The 23,760-nt window shown below is 37.0% G+C and overlaps 1 protein-coding gene across 1 annotated transcript in view; it reads left to right on the top strand.

The window, feature by feature from the left end:
• VGLL3 (vestigial like family member 3) overlaps positions 1 to 22,696 on the top strand; it is a 127,523-nt gene extending 104,827 nt beyond the window's left edge. The window contains 1 exon segment of the mRNA XM_036755807.1: positions 22,629 to 22,696. Coding sequence (XP_036611702.1) covers positions 22,629 to 22,696 — 68 coding nt within the window.
• The last annotated feature ends 1,064 nt before the right edge of the window (positions 22,697 to 23,760 follow it).

A 23,760-nucleotide genomic window follows, 5' to 3' on the forward strand; every position in this document is an offset into this window, starting at 1 on the left:
TAGATTAAAAGAATTATGATATTCAGAACATAGAAAATGATAGCCCTGTTGTACTATGACTTGGACAGATCACATCTAGAAAACTGTGTTTGACTCTGTGTTAGCCACATTTGAGGAAGGATATTGACAACTTTGAATGTGACCAGAGGAAGGTAATAAGGACCTTCCAGCTATGCTTTATAAGGAGGGGTTGAAGGAACTGGAGATGTTCATCTTCAATAAGACTTAGTAGAAAGATGTTAGCTATATTCCCACATATTCAAGTATTTTATAACTATTGTGTAGAAAAGAAAGTTGACTTTTCTGTTTGGCTGTAAAAGAAAGAATTAGGAACAATATTGTAGAGAAGCAAATTTTAGCTTAGAGTTAAGGACAAACTTCCTACATACCCCATCCCCAGTAGAGATGAGTTTTCTTTAAAAGGTGACAAAGCCATCCTTTGGACCTGCCTTTTCCTTTCTTGATGAAGCATCCTGGCCACCTACAAGCATAAAACCCTCCTCCCCTCAGTGTGGAGTTGGGGCCCCTTTGATGGTGGATTTCTGAAGAAAATGGGTCACCTCATCCTGCAGCACTATCCAGAGAGCATTTCCATATGGGGAGTGGGGAGAAGATTCATCTATAGATGACAAGAGACACTGTACCCTGATGACACATCTTTGCTATGTTCAGGCTATGTAAATCTAATTTTCTCAATTGTTCAATGACTTATGAGTGCCTCATTTTGCCCCCATAATTGAATCTGAACTAACAGTGATGAGGAATGCATAACCCTCCCTCTTCTTCCCTAATGAATTTGGGTGCCAGTTTCTTGAGGGGAAAGATGATGAGATTCAAATAGATTGGGCAAGGAAAAGCCCATTATCTTAAGTACCACTTAAAGCCACTTCGGGAGACAATAAGATTCAAGTAGGCTGGTCCATGAAATACTGTAACTGAGTGCGGGGTGGGGGGGAAAGGTGGGGGTGAGACTCCCTCAACCCCTCTGCCCTAGGCTGAACAATTGTATAAATATGTTCTTAGATATGCTTGAAACTCTGAACTACCACCTTGCCTATTTGTCCCTGGTTACCTCACCTCCCCACCCATGGCAGGTTTTCTTCTATAAGAATCCCTGGCTTCTCCCTAGGATGTCTCCCTTAAGGAACCATTTCCCTTGGCATGGGGGGGGCATCTCTCCATTGGGGGCTTCCACCCCCCCAAGTGGGCATCTCCCTTGGGGTGCCCTCTCTTCCTTGGGGGTGGCTGTCTCCTTGGGGGCTGTCTCTCTTAAGGAACTGCTATCTCCATTAAGGATTGGCCATCTCCCTTAAAGAGCTGCCCTCCCAAGCTGAGGTCTCCCTTAAGCTGCTATTCCTTTTCCATATAAGCTTTAGCATCACCCCCATTAAGTTGCAAGTTCCCTAAGGAACTTTATCCAATTCTATTGGGGTTACAAAAAACTTTGCCACTTGACTGCAGGCTGATTTGAGTGTGTGAATTCATTCTAGGTCAGGGCTGCCCAACCTTAAGTTATCTTAGGGCCGCATTAAAATAAAATAATTATTCAAGGGCCGCACCCAGAATAAAAAATACAGTACACTAATAGAAAGTGGGAGAATGCACATCATCAATATGACTGGCAAAGGCACAAAGTGCGAAAGCAAACACAAAACAACAAAGCAACAACACAACAGTATAAAGCTAGGCTCATACTGACTAGCCTGCATGGTACAGATGGAACGCATCCCACAGATTGATTGAAAATTCTGTCTGATATGTTCTGTCTGTAATACTGCTTAAAAACACCAAAGCAAATTAACATCAATAAGATTATTTATTAGTGATGGAATTAAAAAAAATCTAATACCCCTTCTATGCAAATTATTATTTTATTTTTTCAGCTTGTGAAAATTAAAACCCACAGGCAGGCTGCATAAAATTGCATTGAGGGCCTCATTCAGCCCACGGGCCGCATTTTGGACAGCCCTGTTCTAGGTGATGCTGCCCTGTACTCTGATATTTTGAGGTTCCCAGCATCCCTAAACTGCTTCAATAGGCTTCAAGTCTACCCCTGACAGCCCCTTACTTGAGATCTTTATGTGAAGACCACATGACCAATTTAGGCAGATGCTGCAAAGGGAATTCTCAGGCACAGGTTGAACTAGGTCCTCTGAGAATCCTTCCAAAAATAACATTCTGGTATTCTGAGATGCTTTGTAATCTGGTAACCCTCTCATATGACTCCTCTCATCTGACACTGCCACCACCATGGTGAATGCCCTCATCAACTTACACTGGACTATTACAGTAGCCTGCTGGTTGGTATTCCTGACACAAGTCTCTACCTAATCTGGTCCATTATCCACTCAGTAGTAAAAGTGACTCCCTAAAACATAGGTCTGACTATGTCAACCTCCCTAATCAATAAACACCAGTGGCTCCCTATCACCTCCAATATCTAATATAAAATCCTTTGACATTCAAAACCCTTCATAACTTTCTTCACAATATTTCCATTCTTTTTATACTTTACACTCCCCCATGTACTCATTGACATTGGCTTCCTTTGCTGTTTTTTGAATAAGACACTCCATTTCATGACACTAGGCACTTTCCTAGCTGGCTATCTACCACATCTGGAATCCTCTGCCCCCTCCACCCCTTACCCAACCTTGACTTCCCTGGCTTCCTGCAAGTCCTGGCTAAAATCTCACATTTTACCCCCAAAAAATGTTTCCCAGTCCCTCATAATTCTAGTACCTTCACTTTGTTGATCATTTCTGTGTTATCCAGGATATTGCTTGTTTTAAGATAGATGTTAATAAATGACCTCTCCCATCAGATTATCAGCTTTTTGAGAAGATGGACTGTCTTTAACCTTTCTTTGTATCTCCACTATTTAGCATGATACCTGGAGAGTACTAGGCACTTAATAAATTACTATTGACTGAATGATTGACTGATAGGTAATCAAAACATCTTCTCTGTGTGTAGGGAAAGACTCCGAAATGTAACTGCAATTTCTGGGAATTGTAGTCCTGGATGGACAGAGTATTCATTTCTCCTCACCCTGGGAGAGACTCTTGCAGGAGTATAAGTTTTGCAATCCAGGTTCAGAGACTAGAGTTTGGATGTTTCGGGCTTGGATCCAGAGCCACAGACTTAGTTAATTAGAAGGGAAAAAAAAACTCTAATGGGTGTAGTTGGAATGAACCTAAGCCATTGAATATTGTTACTGTTGAGATCAATTTAAAGGTAGTGAAGATTTAACTTCCTCCTCCACCCACCTTGGTTACCAAAGGCAAAGACTTCCAAAATTTTCAACTTCTTTAAGCCATTCGTAATTCTCGATTTTTTTCCAATAAAGCTATAACCCATCATAACTTCTCTGTGAATTCATGTCTGTTATTGTTTACAGAACTGCAGTGGATGAAGCAAATGTACTACACAGATGAAGCCTGTGCAACACAGAACTAAACAGGATAGAGATATGAACATCAGTATAAAACAGTTAAGGTTCCATATATCCTAGCTTGGGGGCTTTGCCCTATAATCATGAATGAATTTTATAGCTTTAATTTTATTAGTAACATATAAGCTCTTTAAATAATGAAAGAGAAGAAAAAAGGTAACTATAGATCTTTTATCCTAGGCTTTTGTTGTTGTTCAGGGGTTTCAGTCATCTCCAACTCTCTGAGACTTCAGTTCATTTTACAGATGAGGAAACTGAGGCAAATAGGGCTGAGTGACTTGGCTAGGAACACACAGCTTCTAAGTGTCTGAGGCTAGATTTGAACTTAGGAAGGTAAGTCTTCTTGATTCCAGGCCCAGTTCTTTATCCCTATGTCACCTAGCTGCTCCTAGGCTTTTGAGGTATGGAAAAAATGTAGATAGTGCAAAAAGGAAGGCACCTCAGGCAAAATTCAGCCTTTGGCAATTGTCCCTTACAATCAAAGGCTTCCCCGATCCACGAACAGGCCATCTCCTCAGGGGCAGGAGTGGAATAGAGGTGTGGTCCAAAGGGAAGGCCCTGTCTGGGAGGCTAAATGGAGGGAGTAGTGAAAACAATCTGTCCAGCTAATAAAATTCCATTGGGGGCAAAGGTGAGGAAATAATTCTTCTTCCTTTCATTTTTACTCTCTACTTTAAACTCCAAATGTCATGAAATAGAAATTTTTCTTTAATTTTATATTTTAACTTTCAGTTTCTAATTCTCTTTCCCTTACCTTTCCCCCACCCATTGAGAAGGCAAGAAATATGATATCCATTATACATATGAAGTTATGCAAAACATATTTCCACATTAGCCATAGTGCAGGTGGAAAGAGCAGAAAAATAAAAAAATTAAAGAAAGGAAATATGCCCCAATCTGCACTGAGTCTCTGAAGGTTGAAAGCATTTTTCATCACAAGTCCTTTGGAACTATGTTGGATTGTTATACTGATCAGAGTAGTTAAGTCTTTCACAGTTGATTATTGTTACAGTATTGCAATTATTGTGTACAATGTTCCCCTAGGTCTGCTCACTTCACTGCATCAGTTCATTTAAGTCTTCCCAGGTTTTTTTTTTTCTGAAACCATCTCCTTAGTCATTTCTTATAGCACAATAGAGTTCCATCACAATCATATACCACAACTTGTTCCCCAAATGATAGACTTTCCAATTCTCTGCCACCACAAAAAGAGCTGCTATAAATATTTTTGTAGATATGAGTCCTTTTTCTTTATCTTTGATCTCTTTGGGGCACAGATCTAGTAGCAGTATTGCTAGGTCAAAAAGTATGCAGTTTTACAGCCCCTTGGGCAAAAGCACTGTATTTTTTTTTAAAAGCATTGTAATAATAATAATAAAAAGAAATATCCTTTAAAAATGTAACAGACAGACTGGTATAATAGATATTGGCATAATACTGGCATAATAGATAAAACACTAAATTCAAAGTCAGGAAGAACTGTGCTAAAATCCAGTCTCTGTTACTTTCTAGATGTGAAGCCTGGATCAAGATATTTAACCTCTATGTCACTCAAACAATTCCCTTGAATTTACCTGCTAAATTGGAGATAATAATTACAAAAACAGAAAATAGTGTACTTACATTTATACACTTATGATTTCCAAAGCACCTAGGATCATATGACCATAGATAAAGAGTTAGAAGAGACCTCAGAGGTTATCTAATTCCAACCCTTTAGCTTTACAGATGTTCTGTTACATTCTTACTTTTTTTTTGAACAGGATTAATAATCCCTGTTAGATCAGGGATATACATGCATGTATGCACACACATATACACATAAACAGACACATATATTCACAATACATGTTTGTACACATGTATTGTACACATAATATGAATGTACATTATACGGAAATGTATATTTTAAATATGTAATTTCAATATAATTTATCTAGATTTTAACAACATATTTGACAAAAATCTTACAGTATTCTTGAGTAAGAGGGAGAAATAAAGACTAGATAATAATATAATTAGATTGTGACTTTTTTTTCTTAGTATTCCTGCTTGGTATTCAGTTTGGTGCATTTTTTAGGTCAGCCATTAATGGTTCAATATCAACTTGTTTGATTTGGCAGTAGGGCTCCAATGGAGTGCCCCAATGACCTGTGCTTAACTTAGTTTTACTTCACATATTTTCATTAATGATGTGGATAATGAAAGAGATTAAATGCTTAAATGCTGGATAAAAAGAATAAGCATACAAAAAGAGCTTCACAGGCTAGGATAGTGGACTAAATCTAAGATGAACTTTAATAGGAATAGTTTTATACTTGGGTTTAGAAAGCCAGCATGAAGTGGGAGAGGCATAATTAAAAAGTAAGTGCTTTAAAAGACAGTTTGAAAAAGATCTAGTGATTTTAGTGGACTTGATGTTCAATTTGAACCAGTATTTGTGATATAACAGCAAAAACAAAAAACAAAAAAAAGCTAATGCTATTTTGTGTAGTATTAAGAGGGCCCTCCCAGCGCTAATTTAATGATAATAGGACTATGATAATGCTGGACAATTCTGAAGAATAAGGAGTCAATAGGTCCTCTTTATTATTGCTCAGTTCTAGGTGCTATATTATAGAAAAGATATTGGTGATAACCTAGAGAACATCCAAGATGGACAACCAAAGTAATGAAGGACATTCAGAATAAATAAGGGTTAGGAGAAAAGTTGGCTAACTGCCACTTTGTGTTTTGAAGCAAAGAACACCTGCAGCATAAAAGTTATTTGCATATGATTTCTGAAGATTATCTATTTACTAGATTAGTAGTTTTTACTATTCTCTAAGACTTTTCTTTAAAATCTGTTTCCCCATATTGCCTCTTTCTATCTTTATAGCCATTGTAAATGTGTTCTAAAGAGTATTCCCTCACATCCTTATACAAATATTAAAGTATGATGACTATAAATGGTACACAAAATGTGAATAGGTTTTCAGAGAAACAATCATTATGGTAAGAAAGGATTAAATTTTTATATTGTATACATAAATTTAGGTGAAGTTGTTATTCCTAGAGAAAAGGTCCATAATATTTTCATTTCAGTGTGAAAAATACTGTATGTCTTGGCTTATACTTTTGATACAATGTTTTAACAATTCCAATGATACAAGTTAAAATCTCTATCTCACAATTCCACATACACTGCCTATGTAATAGGGATACAAAAATAAAATTATGCCGTTCCTTGAAAAAGTTTACAGGTCTATAGGAATTGAAAGATTCATGCAGAATGACTATAATACAAATTACAATTTGATAAATGTGAAACAATGATTTAAAAAAGCTCCATGAGACTTTCCATGGGGAAGTGGAAACTTTTATGAAGATGTAACTTTTGGGTAGAATTTTGAAAGAACAGAAGAATTTTTATAGGAATTGTTAGACGCATTAGTGGAGGAAAAAAAAAACATTCTTGGAGCAGGGGACAGTAGAATTGAAAGAACAGTAGAGAAACAGGGCAAGAAGGAAACAGGCTGTTCAATTGGGTAGAACATAAAGTGTGAAGGGGATTAGTGTAATGTACACTGTGAATCTTAGTTGTAGTCAGATTGTGGAAAGCATCACCTCTTAAGCTTAGGGGTTTATCCTTAGGCAATAGGGAACCACTGAAGATTTCTGAACAGTATAGTGATATAGTCAAAGTGGTGATTGATATAAATAGATTGTTCAGGCAATACCTTGAAAGATGACTTAAGGCAGAAAAGTCAATTAGAAGTTTGTTACAATAGTGCAGCTGAGAGATGATAACGGTATGAATTTGGATGGTTGCCATGGGAATAGAAGGAAGGAAATGAATATGCAAAAAGTTGTGAAAGACCTGCGGCAAGACTTAATAAGTGATTTTATGTGGCTGTAAGTGAGAGAAAAGAGACTGAAGCATCTTTTGGGTATTGAGTCTGGGTAACTGGATGAATCTGAACATAATTAACAGAAATGAAGAAAAGAGAAGAATGTGGAGAGAGAACATGATAAGTTCATGTTTAGACTCACTAAACCTAAGGGTTCAACTCAAAATGCAGGGAAAGAAATAAAGCAAGCTAAGATAGAACTGGACTCACAGATGTAGAATGAAAGAGCTGAGCTATAAATAACTTCTTATTGAGAATTATAATGTAGGGCCAGAGTCAAGATGGCAAACTTAACTTCAACTTTCCCCAAATGTCTTCTACACTGACCTAAAAAATGCACCAAACTGAATAGTGAGCAGGAAAGCTAAGGAAAAAAAAGTCACAATGAGTCATTTTCAATCGCAGGGTCATTTAGGAAGTTAAAGATATCTGTGGACACTGAAATGAGGGCTGGTTGAAAGCACAGTGCAGCAGAAGTGGTACCAACTATGGTGGTGGCAGCAATGGTAGAAAATAAAAGAAGCTACTAGTGACTTCAAAAACATTTGTATGAATTCCTTATTTTGAATTTTCTAACATGTATTTTTTCCATTTTTCCCACTCTCCATCCCCAACACACAGAAGGAAAGATAGTTTTGCACTTGATTAGGGTTTGTAATTTAATAGTTAGGAATGACCTAGATTGCTTTTAAAGTATTACGGCCAAAACACCGAATATAAAAAGTTCTGCTTATATAGCTACAAACTATACTTTACTGCCTTGCTGACCTGTAGCTTCAAATTATAGTTTACTGCTCTGCTGACCTGGAGCTGCAAACCATAGTTTACTATCTTGCTGACCTACTACACTTTTGATTTGCTTTCTTTAAGTATGCGTAAGATCACCTCAATTGGTATTCTTTGCACCTTTTCTAGAAGTTGCACAAACTAAAGATTTTGTTCTTCATTAGTCAATGAGTTACCTATCTCGTAGTTAGCCACATGAGGTAGACACTGCTTGGGAAAAACAAAACAAAACAAAACAAAAATATTTCCTTTTGTGTAAGAATTTGCATGATTGTTCATGTTTTGAAGTCAATTTTAAAAAATAAGTTATATTAGTCTTTTTTTATATCACCTTAATTTCCCTTCTCTATTACTGAAGAGACACCAAAGAGATTTTGTTTATGCAAGTTATATCTGTTGATGAGGTCACAAAGAGTAAGACATGACTGAAATTACTGAACAACAACAATATCTATTGATATTTTCTGTATTAGAAGTTATAGGATCTTAGTATTTTTTTGAAAATAGTTTTTACTTCAGTTTCCCCTCAGGGACAAAACTTGATAACTGCTGAGCTAAAACTTAGAGTGCAGACAGGGAAGTAATGCGTGATAGACCAAGAAAGATAGTCCAAGGCAAGATTGGGATAGAAGAGGTCATCCTAGAGGCAATAAATAACCATTGGAGTGTACCAGGTAGGGGAAGAACATGATCAGCCCTGTATTTTAGGAAAATCACTTTGGCATTTAAGTGAAGGATGGATTGGAGAGGGTGAAAATCTGAAAGAAAGATACTTATCAAAGTTTAAGGTTGCACTAAGACTTTTGGAACACTCTATATAGAAAATAAATTACAATAATGGATTGATATTCAAATTTATATTGAGTTTGGAAATTTAGTAGGTTAGAGAATGATTAAGTAGTGGGAAGGGTATTGACAATACAACACAAAATTTACACCAAAACACATGCTGAAACCAATGTCTTTACTAAGCAACTGTTCCCATGTGATTTTTCGAAATGAGCACTTTCTGAAAAGGCTCATACCTCCTTCTAACTCCTGGGCGAATATCAGAAACCTCACTTTCTATCGTGTTGTGACTTCCATAAATGTAGCATAACTGTGGATGGCTGAGAAACTTCAATTTCTGCAAACAATGTAGGACTCAAAAATCTGAAGTAATGATGTAATTTCTGGGCCTGATGTTGAGAAATAATAGGGCATTGGACTTGGAGTCATTAGATCAGAGATGCCGTCTTAGCTCTCTCACTAATTACCTACATGACCCTGGGCAAATCAACCCTATGAGGTCTTAGTTTACTCCTTTTGTGACAAGGAAGGAGTTGAATTAGATAGTCTATAAAGTACAATTTATGTCTAATCTTTGAAACCAACCAAGTTGACCTAAGAAAGAGAACTCCTAAAAGGAACAATTTCTGAAAATTGAGGTTGTAGTCACAAAACAGTTACTTCTTGTACAAAGAGTAAAAGGAATGAATAATTACATAGCAGCCTTTTCATTCACACTCAAATATGCAGATAAAAATTCTTACAGTAATGCTCTTTGAATTTTAATTAACCCACAGATACTTGTTGAATATTAACTATGTAATACACTGCATTTGATGCAGGCCAGATACGTGTTTGGGAGAGTTAGGAGTGAAGGATGGTTCAGAGAGGGCAAGGAGTATGACCTGTTTGGAGTAGTTTATACAATAATCATGGATATGGCACGGCACTTCAACATATGTGAATATGGTATACACCTCAAACATTATTAAATTTTTTTTGAGCGGGGAAGGCAGGGCAATTGTGGTTAAGTGACTTGCCCAAAGTCACATAGCTAGTAAGTGTGTCAAGTGTCTGAGCCCGCATTTGAACTCAGGTCCTCCTGACTCCAGGGCCGGTGCTCTACTCACTGTGCCACCTAGCTGCCCTCATTTCAAACACTATTAACTGCAACTTACATGAACAAACAGGATCAGAAATATTAAGTGAGTTGCTCATAAAAACATAGCTGCTAAGTATTAGAAAAAAGAAATGGATCCCAGGTCTTAGTGAGTCAAAGAATTGAGCATTTTATTCCACTATTCCACATTATACCTCTATATGGAACAGAGGAGTTTGTGTAGGAGAAAGGTTGGAAAAATAAATGGGAGTTAGGTAGTAGAAGACCTCAAATATCTGACAAAAGATTTAGGACTTTCATTTATACATAATGGGGAATGTTTAAAGGCTTTTAAGCAGGGTAATGGTTAGACAATATAGTGTCTTAGAAAGATTAATCTAGTGACATTTGTGTTTTGGATAAGTTAGAGGATAAAAATGTTATTATAATATTTTCAATGAGATGTTAAGAGTCTGGGGACTAGACCCCTGGCGCTGGAAATGAAAAGGAAGGGCAGCAGTGATGTAGTCATGGAGTGCTGTTGCATATAGAGTCAAAGAACCTGACAGCAATTCCTAGGTTTGCTACCTGCTGCCTGAGCAACCCTTAATCTTTTAAAGAAAATAGCTGATATTGGCATGGCATTTTGAAATATATTACTGCATTTGATTCTCACAGCAATTTTGTGAGTTAAGAAGGTACTACAGGTATTAAGATACCTAATCTGAAGATGAGAAAACTGAGGCTTAAAGAGTGTAATGGTAATCAGGGAAGGATTTTTTGCTGTTTTTCTCTTTTGGGATGCTAAGGCTATTAAGTGCCTTTAATGAATCTGGCCTTTGCTTAAATGGGTCAGGTAAAGTGCGATCTTTTGTCTTGGAGTGCTTCTCAGCACTAAGGCAGAAAGGGAGCCACTGATTTGTATATGATATGGTGCTAGAGATTGAGAAACTTTCCCACACCCTACATGCGAAGTTGGCCCTAACACTCAGTGTTCGGAACAGGGTATAAGAGCTCTGAGGTTGGGGTTTTGCCTTTGGGGGTACACTCATTGAAAGAGTGTTGGTGACAAGATTCTGGGCAAGCCATTGAAACATCTCCCTCTGGCTTTGGTAATCCAGATGTTGGTGCTTCTCTGGTAAGTATGATTTGCTATGGATAGACTGGTTTGTGCTATTTGCTCTGTTTATAACGTATGCTCGTAATTTCTGTTAGTATTTGCCCTGAAGTTCAGGGGGCTGATCTTTATCCCCTGAACTAAGTGAATGATATATGTATGTTTAATTAAAAACTCCCTTGAAGTTGCTTTCCTTAGAAAAACAGATCAAAGAACTTGTGTTAGCAGCCCTTCTGCATGCTTGTGTTATTGGTCTTTCACACCCACAACAGATGCTAGCAACATTGTTGTTACAAAGAGGTTTAGTGATTTGTCCATGGACATATGATTAGTAAGTTTCAGAAACTGGTTTGGTTCAGAAACCAAAAACAGGTTTCCTTTCAATACTTTAGGCATAGTGCTACACTGTATCACCCCTCCCCCCCCCCACCTTTGCCCATAAAATGAGGGCATTGGACTAATTGTTCAGTCAGAAGAAGAAAAAGCTCTGGGAATGTGCTGCAGCTGAAAGTTCTCTTCAAGTATTTGAAAGCTTGCCATGTGGAAGTGGGATTAGACTGGTTCTATTTGGTCCCAACAAGGAAAAATCGGTGTAGGTCACAAAAGAGATGGAGGATGTCCACTCAAAGAAAATTACTAAGCAAAGGCTAGATGGTCACTAATTAGGAATAGTATAAAGAGGATTCTTTTTCAGTCATGAACTATAACTACTACTACAACTACTACTACTACTACTACTACTACTACTACTACTACTACTAGTGAGGTTACAGTCTCTGGGAACCCCCTGGAACTCTCCTTGAATCTTCCCTCTGTATCTGGCCTTTGCCTCTACCTAGCCTAGCCCTCTATTGTCCAAATGCTTCCCATCCTTGATCCCATCAAAATCCCATTCTCTTGTTTCCTGGAGTCTTGACTTCTAGTCACCCCAGCCCCATAAAGATCCTCCTTAGACTCCTCCTCAAGACCCTCCCTAAACCCCTCCTCTAGTCACTCCAGACTACTTGACCACCCCTCAATCCCTCCCACAATCTTTCTGTGTATAAGCTCCATCTTGCCTCCATGAAGGTGCTCAAATTCAGTAGATTGAATCTGGCCCGCTTGTGAAAACAAGCATCACAAATGGCGAAATTTCTTAAGACAACCCATTATGGCAAATCTTTAATAAACTTTGTTTTCTTTGGCTGTGAGAAGGCTTGAGTTGAATTCACTGGGCAGGACCCAGTATGTAGGTGTTTTGGGGTCTCTAACATCCCTAAAAACCTGTGGTTTCCTACCCTTATCATTTTTCTTTAAACCTCATCACTACTACTAGATGGCGACTGAGATAGCATCTAACTCAGAAATTCTTGAGACAGATGATATCTTATGCCCCTCCTAGCCTGTGATCCTGTGGTAGATATAAGATATGATCACGAAACAATCAGTAGGACTTGGTTACTTAGATATAGATTAAATATTTGATGGGTTTGAGGGTGGTATAAAGAAGGGTGGAGAGGCAAAAGTGTCTCCAAGGTTTCAAGTCTGAATAATAGAAATGTGTAAATTTCTTTACTTAAAGAAAAGGAAATGACCTCCAGTTTTCACTGGAATCAATCATTTGTTAAGTGCTTATTACATGCCATATACTATACTAAGTGCCAGGGAAAAAATACCAAGAGCAAAACAGTCCCTGACTTCGAAAAGCTTACATTTTAAAAAGGAGGGATAACATGTATAAAAAAGATACATACAATGTGGATACATGATAATCTTTAGAAAGGAAAATGCTAGCTTTTGTGTGCATCTAGAAAGGCCTCTTGCAGAAGGTGGTGCTTGAACTGAATCTTGAAGGAAGTCAGGGCTTGTAAGAGGGCATGAATGAGTAAATCAAGGAGAATCAACCATTGAAAAGATATAGAGAAGTGAGATAGAGGGAAAGTTATGTGTGAAGAATAGCAAGCAGGCCAGTCTGGTTGAGCTAAAGAGTACAGTAAGCAAAGCTGGTTTATTAAGAGTTTTAAACGCCAAACAGAATTTTATATTTGATTCTAGTGGTAACAAAGAAACACTAGAGCTTACTGAATTGTTGTTGTTGGTGTGTGTTAGTGTGTGTTAGTATGTGTGTGTGTTTGTGATGGTTTAGGAAAATTATCTTTGTGGCTATGTGGAAAATAGATTGAAGCATGGAGAGATTTGAAGCAGAGATGTGATTTAAAATGCTATTTATTGTAATAGTCCAGGAGAGGTGATGAGGGTTTTAATTAGAGTGCTGGCTTTCGAGTGGACAGGAGTGGATCTATAAGAGAGATGTTGTGGAGAAAGAAACCACAAGATATAGCAATTTATTAGTTACATGTAGAAAGTGAGATTGAAGAATGAAAGATGATACTGAAGGTCAGAACCTGGGAGGATTGTCAAAGGGCTTTGTCATCCAAAGAGTGAGAGACAGAACAACTAGATCTCTCTTTTGTTTCTCACTTCAGTGTTCTTTGGTACAACTGATGCTGACACCCTAGTTTAGGGTTGCATGTGATAACATATGATCAATCACATGGACAATTTTTCCCACTGAAGCAAAGCTGGTAAAAATTCACAATGTTTCTTCATCATTTACAAGAATAAAATGCTATTTTCAGCAGTGATTTTCCAGCAAATGAGGAGGTTGGAGCAGCACTTTGGCCAAAATGTACAAAGAGCTTCAGGTTCACAGTATGTTGAAAGCCAATTGAAGTATACACTTTGTGGTTCAATCAATTTGAAGGAAAGAATTGGAAATTTTACAGATGTGTGTATGTATGTGTGTATATACACATAAACATATATGTGTGTATATTCTGCTATTATTGAAAACAAGTCTCGTGGAGAAAAATGGACATGTCTTCTCATGTGACACATATACTAGGCATTTGTTTCATAAGTTCTAGACATGAGACAGTAAGAAAACACGTAGATAAACTAAAAAAAATGACATTGTCCATCCAAACTGATACCTCAGGGCAGGGGTTTATTACTTTAGTTTTCTCTGGTAATGACAGTTGTCTATTTTTAGATTTATTTAATACAATAGTAACACAAGTCATGGCTTAGGGTCATTCTAGAATCTCTGTCTCAAATGTTTTTGGTTTGGCATCACCAAAAATATGCTATGCCAAGCACTTTTTCCCCCTTAATTTTTAAACCCTTGTGTGTTTTTAAGGAAAATATAATCCACATGTTTCTGATTCATTTATACTTAACTCATCAATTTCTTATTGTGTAAGACTCACTTAGATTCCAAGAAGACTTTGGAGATGATTTTATAAGACTGAAGAAGGCTTTAAGAAAAAAGGATGCTGCATTCTTTGGTACAATTTGGTTTTTCTATGTAAGCACATGACCCTGAATATTCATATTTTAGATCATAACATCTTTCTTCCTTCTTCCTTCTTAATATTTGCACAGTCTAAATACCTCAATGGAAAAAACAAAGCACAGTAACAAATGTCATCATGCTAATTTTTCAGCATGGATATCTATTAAATGTTGTGAGCCATTGATCGCAGAGGAAGAAATTCACTATTTTGGTTCAAAATGCCACAACTCTCCTCTTTATACTGACAATCTTGTTTCCACCTCCATACCTTTGTACATGGTATGCAAAACATCTGACTTTTTCTCTCTTCTCCAAGGCAATAGTTCCTCCTCTCCTTCAAAATCGGGGGGGGGGGAAGCCCTCAATTCCTCCATGAAGTCTTGTTAGAATAACTGCACTCATTATTATTCTTTAGATTGTAAACTCTTCCATTTATATTGTAAACTTTGAGGATAGGGACTACCTTTTTGCCTCTTTTAGCATTCCCAATAATTAGTACAATGCCTAGCATATGCATAGTAGGCACTTAATAAATGTTTATTGGATGGTTATTACCACTATTGTATACCACTTGCAAGCCAGTCTTACAAACTGTTCACACTGTTTGAATATTTACTCATAAGTGTGTTAACTTCCACCACTCTGACACCTCATTGTGAGTTGGGTTACTAAAGAATTCATCAGTGAAGCATATCTCTGTCAGCTTCTTCCAAGATTAAAAAAAAAAAAAACAAAAGGTCTTGGGTATAACTGGTCCAGTGATGAAAGGGGATCATCACCAGAAAGATGTCCACTAGAATTCAGAGATGTCAAACTTGGCCCCTGCAAGGGGCCTGCAAAATTCCTCAATGGAGCCCAAACAAAATTAAAATGTAATTGGAAAATGTTTAACCAACTAAATAAACATACAAAACAACATAGACATGTTTATTTGTGGCTTTCTAAGTCCATATGTCACCCTTAGGAGTCTATTTCTATTTAAGTTTGACACCAGTGCTCTAAATGATTAAGTTTTTTGATCATTATAACTCAAGAAAGCCATCTAAGAAGACTTAGAAGGGTCAATTTGGGCTAGTGAAGAGAGTCCCCAAATCTATAAAATAACAGACTTTGGAAGTATTGAAGAAATATGTAAGATATATTTTTGGTAACTCATGCAGGTTGGGTTTATAATCTTTCTTAAGTTAGTAGTGTGTGTACTCTGTTGCCCCCAAGCAGTTTCCAAAATCTTTGAAGGTGATGGCTTTGACTTCTCTTTCTTTTGTAGCTGCCTAAAATGCCTTAGTGTAGGAGAATGTCCAATAATGGACATTCAGGAGGTACTGTTGGCTGATTAATTTCTCCTGTACTGTTATTAATTATATGACTTGTGCTACTAGATTTCTTCATGCAAATGATGAAATAATATCTTATCTCTAAAAGCTCCTGACTCTTTTCTCTTTGAATGTAGGTAGCTAAGTGGCACAGGGATTAGAGCTCTAGGAGTTTAGCATGGTGTCTGGCACGTAGTAAGTAAGTGCTATATATATATTATTGTTATTAATTATCAGGTTTATTACGTCAGTAGTAGTATGAGACTTTTTAGTGTTCATAAGAGTTACTGGTATATAAGCAGGGCCTTGCTATCTTTTCATCAGTGGAATAAAGAGGTAGGGTGGGGAAGGAGGAATTGTTACTTATCAGATAATGAGTTCTGACTGTCTGGAGGAAAAGAGAAAGTCAGAGCAAGAAATCCTGGGGAGGACAACTGAGTTTTGTAAACAGAGATTAAAGATTCTTGTTAGAATTGTTCCAAAATAAGTACACTCTTTAGAGCACATGATTGTTGAGATAATGGAAACTCAAACAATAAGGCAAACATGAAGATAAAAGCATTGACCTTTATATGGAGGCCTTTAAAGTAGTCACATTAGACATAGTGATCAATTAACTGCACTCTGTTTCTTAGTGCAATTTGTATTACATTCTATATAGTATGATAATATTAATATGAATAATGATAATAATAGCTAACATTTATATAATAACTTAAGGTTTACAAAGCACTTTCCATATATTGTCTCATTTAATCCTCACAGTGAGGTAAATACTATTATCCCCATTTTACAGATAAGGAAATCTATATGGAGAGAGGTTAAATGACTTGCCCCAAGCCAAGCAACTAGTAAAAGACTGAAGCATTCAAACTCTGGTCTTTCTGACTCCAAATCTAACACTCTATCTATTGAGCCACCTAGCTGCTTCAAATGAAAGCTCAGAGACTTTTTTTTTTCTTTTTGTATTTTCAATGTCCAGCATAATACCTGGCACATAGTTGATAGTTAAATGTTATTTATTGAACTAAATTATTGAATAAGGATAAGAATTTTTAAGTCAGTTCTGAGTGTGTTTTGCATAGGCATCTGATGTTGGGAGCAGTACAATAGGGGAGATATAGGAGTAGATATTAAGCACTATAATCAAAATTAATTACTCCCTACTATCTGAAATCACTTCTTCCTTTCTCATTCATCATTCCTTTGAAATCTGTCTTCTTACCTCAATGGGAACTGCTCTCGGTAAAGTTACCAATGATCTGTTAAACATCCAAATCTCAGGGTCTCTTCACAGTCCTAATGCTTTTCAACACATCTGCTGTTTTTGACACTGCTGACAATCCTCTCCTCTTAGATATTTTCTCCCTTCTTGGTTTGCCTCCTTACTAGTGTGACTACTTTGCAACCTCCTTTTACTGTGTTATTTTCTATACCATTCCCTTATGTAGGTTCTAACGTCTTAGGCCATCTATTCTGCATCTCTGCTCTCTTTCTTGGTGACCTTCTGATCTATAGATCTAGCCCTAGTATCTCCTCTAAGGTTCAGTCACATATCACCAAAGTGCCTACTGAAAATTTAAAAAATGGATTCACCAGATATGTCTTCAGCTCAGTGTTCTCCAAACTGAATTCATTATGTTTCTTCTAAAACTCTTCTCTCTTTCAGTCTTCCCCCTTTTTTTTTTGTTTAAACACCACCATCTTCCCAGTTTCCCATGTTTATAACTTCTATGTTATCCTGGATTCCTCATCCTCTGTCACCCTACATATTCTGTCAGTTGCTAAATCTTGACATATTTTTTGTGTCTGACCCCTTTTCACCGTTTGCACAGCTACCATATTAGTTGAAATCCTCATCACCTCTCCCTTAGATTACTTCAATTGACTCTTTCCCTCGAGTCTCTTCCCACTCCGGTCCATCTAACATAAAGCTACCAGAGTAACTTTCATTTATGTGCCTACCTAACTACGTTGCTCCCCTACTTAATGAACTCAAGTGGTTTCCTATTGTTTCTAAATAAACTATGTTTAGTTTTTAAAGCCCTAAACAACCTGGCCCCATTCTATCTTTCCAACTTCATTGGACATTATTTCCTCTCCTCCACTGAAATCCAGCCAAAATGACCTTCTCTCGTTTCCCTCTCTCTCTTTGCCTCCCTCCCACACTTGCCCCCTCTGCCCACAACTGACTATCCCAGATTTCTAGAATGCACTTCCTCTTTATTTCTGCTTCTTAGAGTGTTTCTTTTCCTTCAAGACAAAGCTGAGGTCCCACTTTCTGCGGGAAGACTTTCCTGATCCCCCCAACTCCGAGAACTTTTCTCCTTAACCTACCTTATATTTAACTAATATATATGTATATATACATATATACACACACATATAATTATGTTTATATTAATATATATTTGTATTCATTCATTTTATATTTTTTTCTGTGTATATTTTTATATGTGGTTTTTTTGTCTCCCTTATTAGAATGTAAACTCCTTGCTAGTAGGAATTATTTTATTCTTTTTTACTTCTATCTTGTGCCTGGCACATGGATAGGTAGTTCATAAATATATGTTGATTGATTCATTGATCCTCTGTGTCTCAACCATATGACACCTGCAGAATCACATTCTTCTAAGGTAAAAAACGAACTCCTAGGAAGTTGAGGAACCCTGGGTTGTGCCTGTGAACACCAGAATTCCTTATACCAAATCTCCATGGCAAGCCCTTCTGAAAAGGGGTTGTATACACTAAATTTTAAAATTTTCAAAGGACATTATAATTATTTATAAATCATAACATTTACAAACAAAAATTATAATTACAAATTATAACATTTACAAATGAAAAAAAAATCATTTAGCCATGGCTTATAGAAAATAAGAAATAAAATCTAAACTCACACATCCTTCCTTCCCCTTTCCCTACCAAAAAATGACTGAATTACTGAAATATGGAAACAAGTTGTTCTTTGATTATTTCATATGCATTAATGTTTTTAAAAAATAATTTTCTCTCTCCAAATAGATTGCAATTATCCAAGAGAGTAAGTCCAATAATCAGCCTGAATGAGCCCTTGGAGATCACAAACCCTTCTTTTTACAAAGAAGTTAGGTCCCAGAAAGCTAGAATTATTTGTCCAAACTCACAGGGTGAGGTAGTAGAGAGAACTAGAATGGAAACAAGGATTCAACTCCCAATCCAGAGACCTTTCTATCATACCATATTTCTCTTCCCTATTGTAGTGTTTTATTTTACCTCTGTATCCCTGTATCCCATCCCAAAGTATTCATTAAAGAATTAAGAAATAAAAATTATTTACTCTCAGATCTAAGATTACAATTATATACACATATGTATATATGTAAAAATATATGTATGCATGAATATTTGCCTTGTCCCCCTAATTGAAGGAGAAGAAAGGCAAAGGGACTTCAACAAATTGAATTGATTATTCTCTGTGAAATTCAATGTCAAAACGGAATTCACAGTTGTTCCACTAATCTTTTCTTAACCCAGAACTCTTTCAGAAAGTGCCTAAGACAGAACAAAGAGCTACTTCACTATAGCAGGACTTCTTCCAGCTTTTCCAAGTTTCTGAGACCTTGATGACCTCATCCTTCTGTACTATATAGCTAACAAAAGCTAGAAAAAGACACCTGGTTCGTGGGCCTGGCTCCAGCAGATAGGTGCATCCCGTCAAGGTCATTACAATAATCAGAATTTTAAATGGAAGACCAACAGATAAGTATTCAAGGAGAGGGAAAAGATGTCCTTTGGGCAGCAACAATCCAAGGTCTAATTCCTACAAGGCACAATTTCCTATTGTACTGATGTTCAACATAACACAGAGATTCTAGGAACTAAGGTTAGATTTTGAGTCAAGCGACAAATCTGAAAGAGGTTGAGTGATCGGAAATATTTTTTATTTCAGGTTTTAGAAAATAACACAAACACTTTTGAATTGTATAAAAGACAATTAGAAAGTTAAATTCACACCACCTTCATTAAAAGTGTGGGAGAATTGCCCATAAAAAAGCCTGATTAAGCAGTAGCCTCCTCTAAAAATTAGTTCATTTGTATCCAGATTTTTGGTCTGTTCTCTCATTTCTAATCATACATCTTTGTCTCTCTCTTTTTTAAGGCCACTCACACAGTCTTTCTGTCCACTTATTCATTTTCATAGTTTTACATACTCTATAACTCATGTTTAAGAATGTAATTCTGAGTTAATCTTATTTTCTGCAGGAAATCTTCTCAGAAGTTTTTCTTTTTCTTCCTTCCTTCCTTCCTTCCTTCCTTCCTTCCTTCCTTCCTTCCTTCTTTCCTTCCTTCCTTCCTTCCTTCCTTCCTTCCTTCCTTCCTTTCTTTCTAAAGCACATAAATAACTTTTTTTCAGGAAAAGTTGGCTAATCCCCAAATCCCTTTGGGCAATAGGTCAGTATTACTTGTGACTAACAAGGAAATTCAGGTGCAGATGGGTTCTCAAGGTTACTCAGGGGACCTGAGAAGGCTTAGGATCAGAACTAAGAATTTCTTGAAAACTAATCATTTTCAGCTAACTTAAAGTAGAAAATGTTGAAATGAATTACTTCAATTAAAATTTAATGAGCCAGAATTCTCATAATTAGATTTTTCTTGTTTAATTCTGAAAAAGCTCTGTTTTTCTTAAACTTTTTTTTTTGTAACACATATGAGGCTGCTTCTATGCTTGCAATGGCATATGCTTGCAAGGTGGGACTTACATAGGTTGAGTAGGCACCAAAAAGTCCCTTCTCATTGCACTTCCCTCTCCTCAAACCAAAGAAAATTCCTTCTACTTCACTATCTGAAACCGTTCACTACTTTGTGACTTTGCAATTTCATCATTTAGAAATTCATTTGGATTATTAAGCTTATTTTGAAATGCAAATACAATTGGGAAGGAGCATGAAGTTCAATGCTGAGGCTGAGATTATGAAGTTTTAGAAGTGATCTACTGGAGGGCCAATGATAGAGACAATTATTTGAAGGATGCATGGCCTTGGATGGAAATCATCAGTCCCATGAGCGATTCCTGCTGGCCTTGAAGTGGCAGCCTCAGCATAGGTGGCCCTGAACCTCATTTCCCTGCTTTTTGAAGCATATTATAGACCCCTTGATATTGAACATGCCCAGATAAATGCAGGACATTACCTACCAAAGAAAGACTGGCTAAAAAGATTGCACAGATAATACCTATGCAACATCTCCTGAGACAGTTTTTGTTCAAGGCATCTTTCAGGGAAACTCAAGGAAAGCAACATTATATCACTAGAAGGGGTCTCTGGAGATGAAGATGAATATAATCTACCTACTTTACATTATAGATTCATGCCTTGCAACCTTGTTCCTAGCCTAGAGATCTTCTTCCTCCCTCTCCAACACCCAAGGGAAATACAGAGGTTTAGAGGAGGAATGCATTAAAGAGGAAGAAGAAAACAAGGCACTTAAAACAATTAATGAACTTAATTTTCTCAGGGAAATAAGAAGCAAGGTCAACTGCTGCAAGCCATTAGGCATCTGAAAGTATAGAAGACTTAAAGAAAGAAGGCTCATAACAGCTGTTTAGGGACATTGATAATCATTAAGAAATGAGTCAAAGAATTGCCATGTAACAGTAAGGACTCAGTCAATATTAGATAGCATGAGGTTTTTTTGTTTGTTTGTTTGTTTTGTTTTGTTTTTAGATTTAGTAACTACCTTAGCATGAGTGGTATTCAAGAGCATAGGTATAGGGGCAAATGTTGCAAATAGTGAGTATGAATAAACACTATGATCTGGCAGGTTGTGAGCAGTTGTAGGATACCAGGGAAATGCATTCAAGCACAGAAGCACTGTATGATTGAATTGATGGATTATAGAGTTTTCATAAAAGGAAGAAAATGAGACCAAAAGAATGGTAGAAGAGGGACAGATGGAAAGCCTACAGAGAGCAATGAAGACTAAGGATAGGTTTGCATAGCTTCAGGTGGTTTAGGAGGAGTCATATGAAGGGAGAGGTGGTAGATCAAGAAAGAAATATTAAAGTGCATACTTGAGTGTTGATGAAATCGAAGTTATCTACTCAGAACCTCCTGTCATAAAGTGAATATATTTTCATATGTATGCATGCATACATATGCATATATAATATGTATATAAATCTATATCTATAATCTATCTATCTATCTATCTATCTAGACATAAATATATGCCACAGGAATCAGGCTGATTTTCTGAGAGTCCAGCATGTTCAAGAGAATATCTTCATATCATTGTGTATATTGAAGTCTTGAATTATAAATCATATAGATAAAGAAAGCACCAAGTTGGATTCTGCTAGCCACAGGACAGGGTAGATACTACTTGATTAGGGAAGGGAGAATACCTTTAGCTCAACCTCTCTGGACCTCATTTTATTCAATTTGTAAAGTGAGGGAGTCCGACCACATTCTCCCTAAGGGCTTCTCCATTTCCCAGTCCTGTGATTCTAAGAAGCTCTGTATTCGTAGAATGATAGAGTTAAAAGATCTTGGTCCCTGAGGAGCTGGCTAACGTCAAATCAATAAATATTTTTACAATGCTTATTCTGTGGTAGGCACTATGCTAAACAATGGAATATAGTCCTCTTGATTTAAAGTGCATGGGAAGCCCTTAGTCATAGAGATCTGGAATAAGAAGAGGGCACATGTACTAAGTCCCATTTTTGGGTGGATCCTATATAAGTCAGTATTGAAAAGGAGGCATAGCTCTTCAGAATTAGTAGATAGTTTATTCCCTGACATTTTGATGGCCATGGACCTTGTGACCTGTTTTATATCCTTCCCCACTTTTTTTTTTAACACGGTTTGGTGCATTTTTGTTTTTTAGTAAAATGGCTTGATGATAATGATGATGATGATGATGATGATGATGATCCCATTACTATGCCTTTTTGAGTCAATCTCTCTAGATCCTGAATTTGCATTTGGTGTCAATGTGCATCTCTCCTAAGATGGAGGTGATAAAGTTCAATATTCCCATTTTACAGAAGAGAAAACTGATTTCCTAACAGATTAAATAACTGTTAAGTTCACACGGCTAACTAGAAGCTGGACTAATTTCTAGGCTTTCTGTATTAATTCATTCCACATTTCAGGAACTTTAAAAATTCTTCCAAATCCTTTTGCTCATTGAGAGGGATGATATGCTTTGTGACTAAAGATACTGGGTGGAAGAGCAGAAGATAGGAAACAGTATGAAAAGGAATTAATTCCAGAGGTTGGCAGCAACCATGAGTATCCTAGGCCATGTAACACTAAAAAAAACCCTCCAATATAGCAAGAAAAGAATGAGGCACAATATGTGATCCTGTGCAAGTCACTGAATTTCTCTTAACTTGTTCCCTCATCTGGAAAATGTGGTTAACAATAACAACTACCTCAAAGAGTGGTTGAGAGAATCAAACATTGTAAATGTTTGTAAAAGATGGAATGTGATGGCTTTTAACTTCTACCTATTGATGCTTGTTTTATTGTCTAAGATCTAATAAAATAAGGCACTGTCTTAGACTTACACCATAGTCTCTATTTTCCCCAATCCAGTCAAGGCTCTTTTGCGGCTATGTCTTCTTCACTTCTACTCTAATGCAGATCCCTCAGGGTGGAGAGACCCTAGGTACCCATAGTAGCTACTGTGCAGTGCTTTAGAAAAAAAAATCCACCTCTTTCCTCTGTGCCCATGCCCCCCAAATCCCCTCAAGGATATAGCAGTTGCCCCTTAGCTGGCTCTGCAGAAAGTGGCTGGTGTGAGCTTCAGTTTTGTTTTGCTTTAGGTAGGACAAAGTGAGTCCTTCAGAATGATCAAGCTTGGGTGAGTTGCAATCAGCATTTCTGATCTCATTTCATTATCTTTTCCCCAAACCACATGATCTTTAGAACTTTCCTGTTGGTGTGGAGAGCATCACTATCCTTCCAGGCAGCTGAGATCAAAACTTCAGTGTAATCCTAGATTCTTCATTTTC

The sequence above is a fragment of the Trichosurus vulpecula genome, chromosome 4, assembly GCF_011100635.1.
Source record: "Trichosurus vulpecula isolate mTriVul1 chromosome 4, mTriVul1.pri, whole genome shotgun sequence".
NCBI classification, from domain to species: domain Eukaryota; kingdom Metazoa; phylum Chordata; class Mammalia; order Diprotodontia; family Phalangeridae; genus Trichosurus; species Trichosurus vulpecula.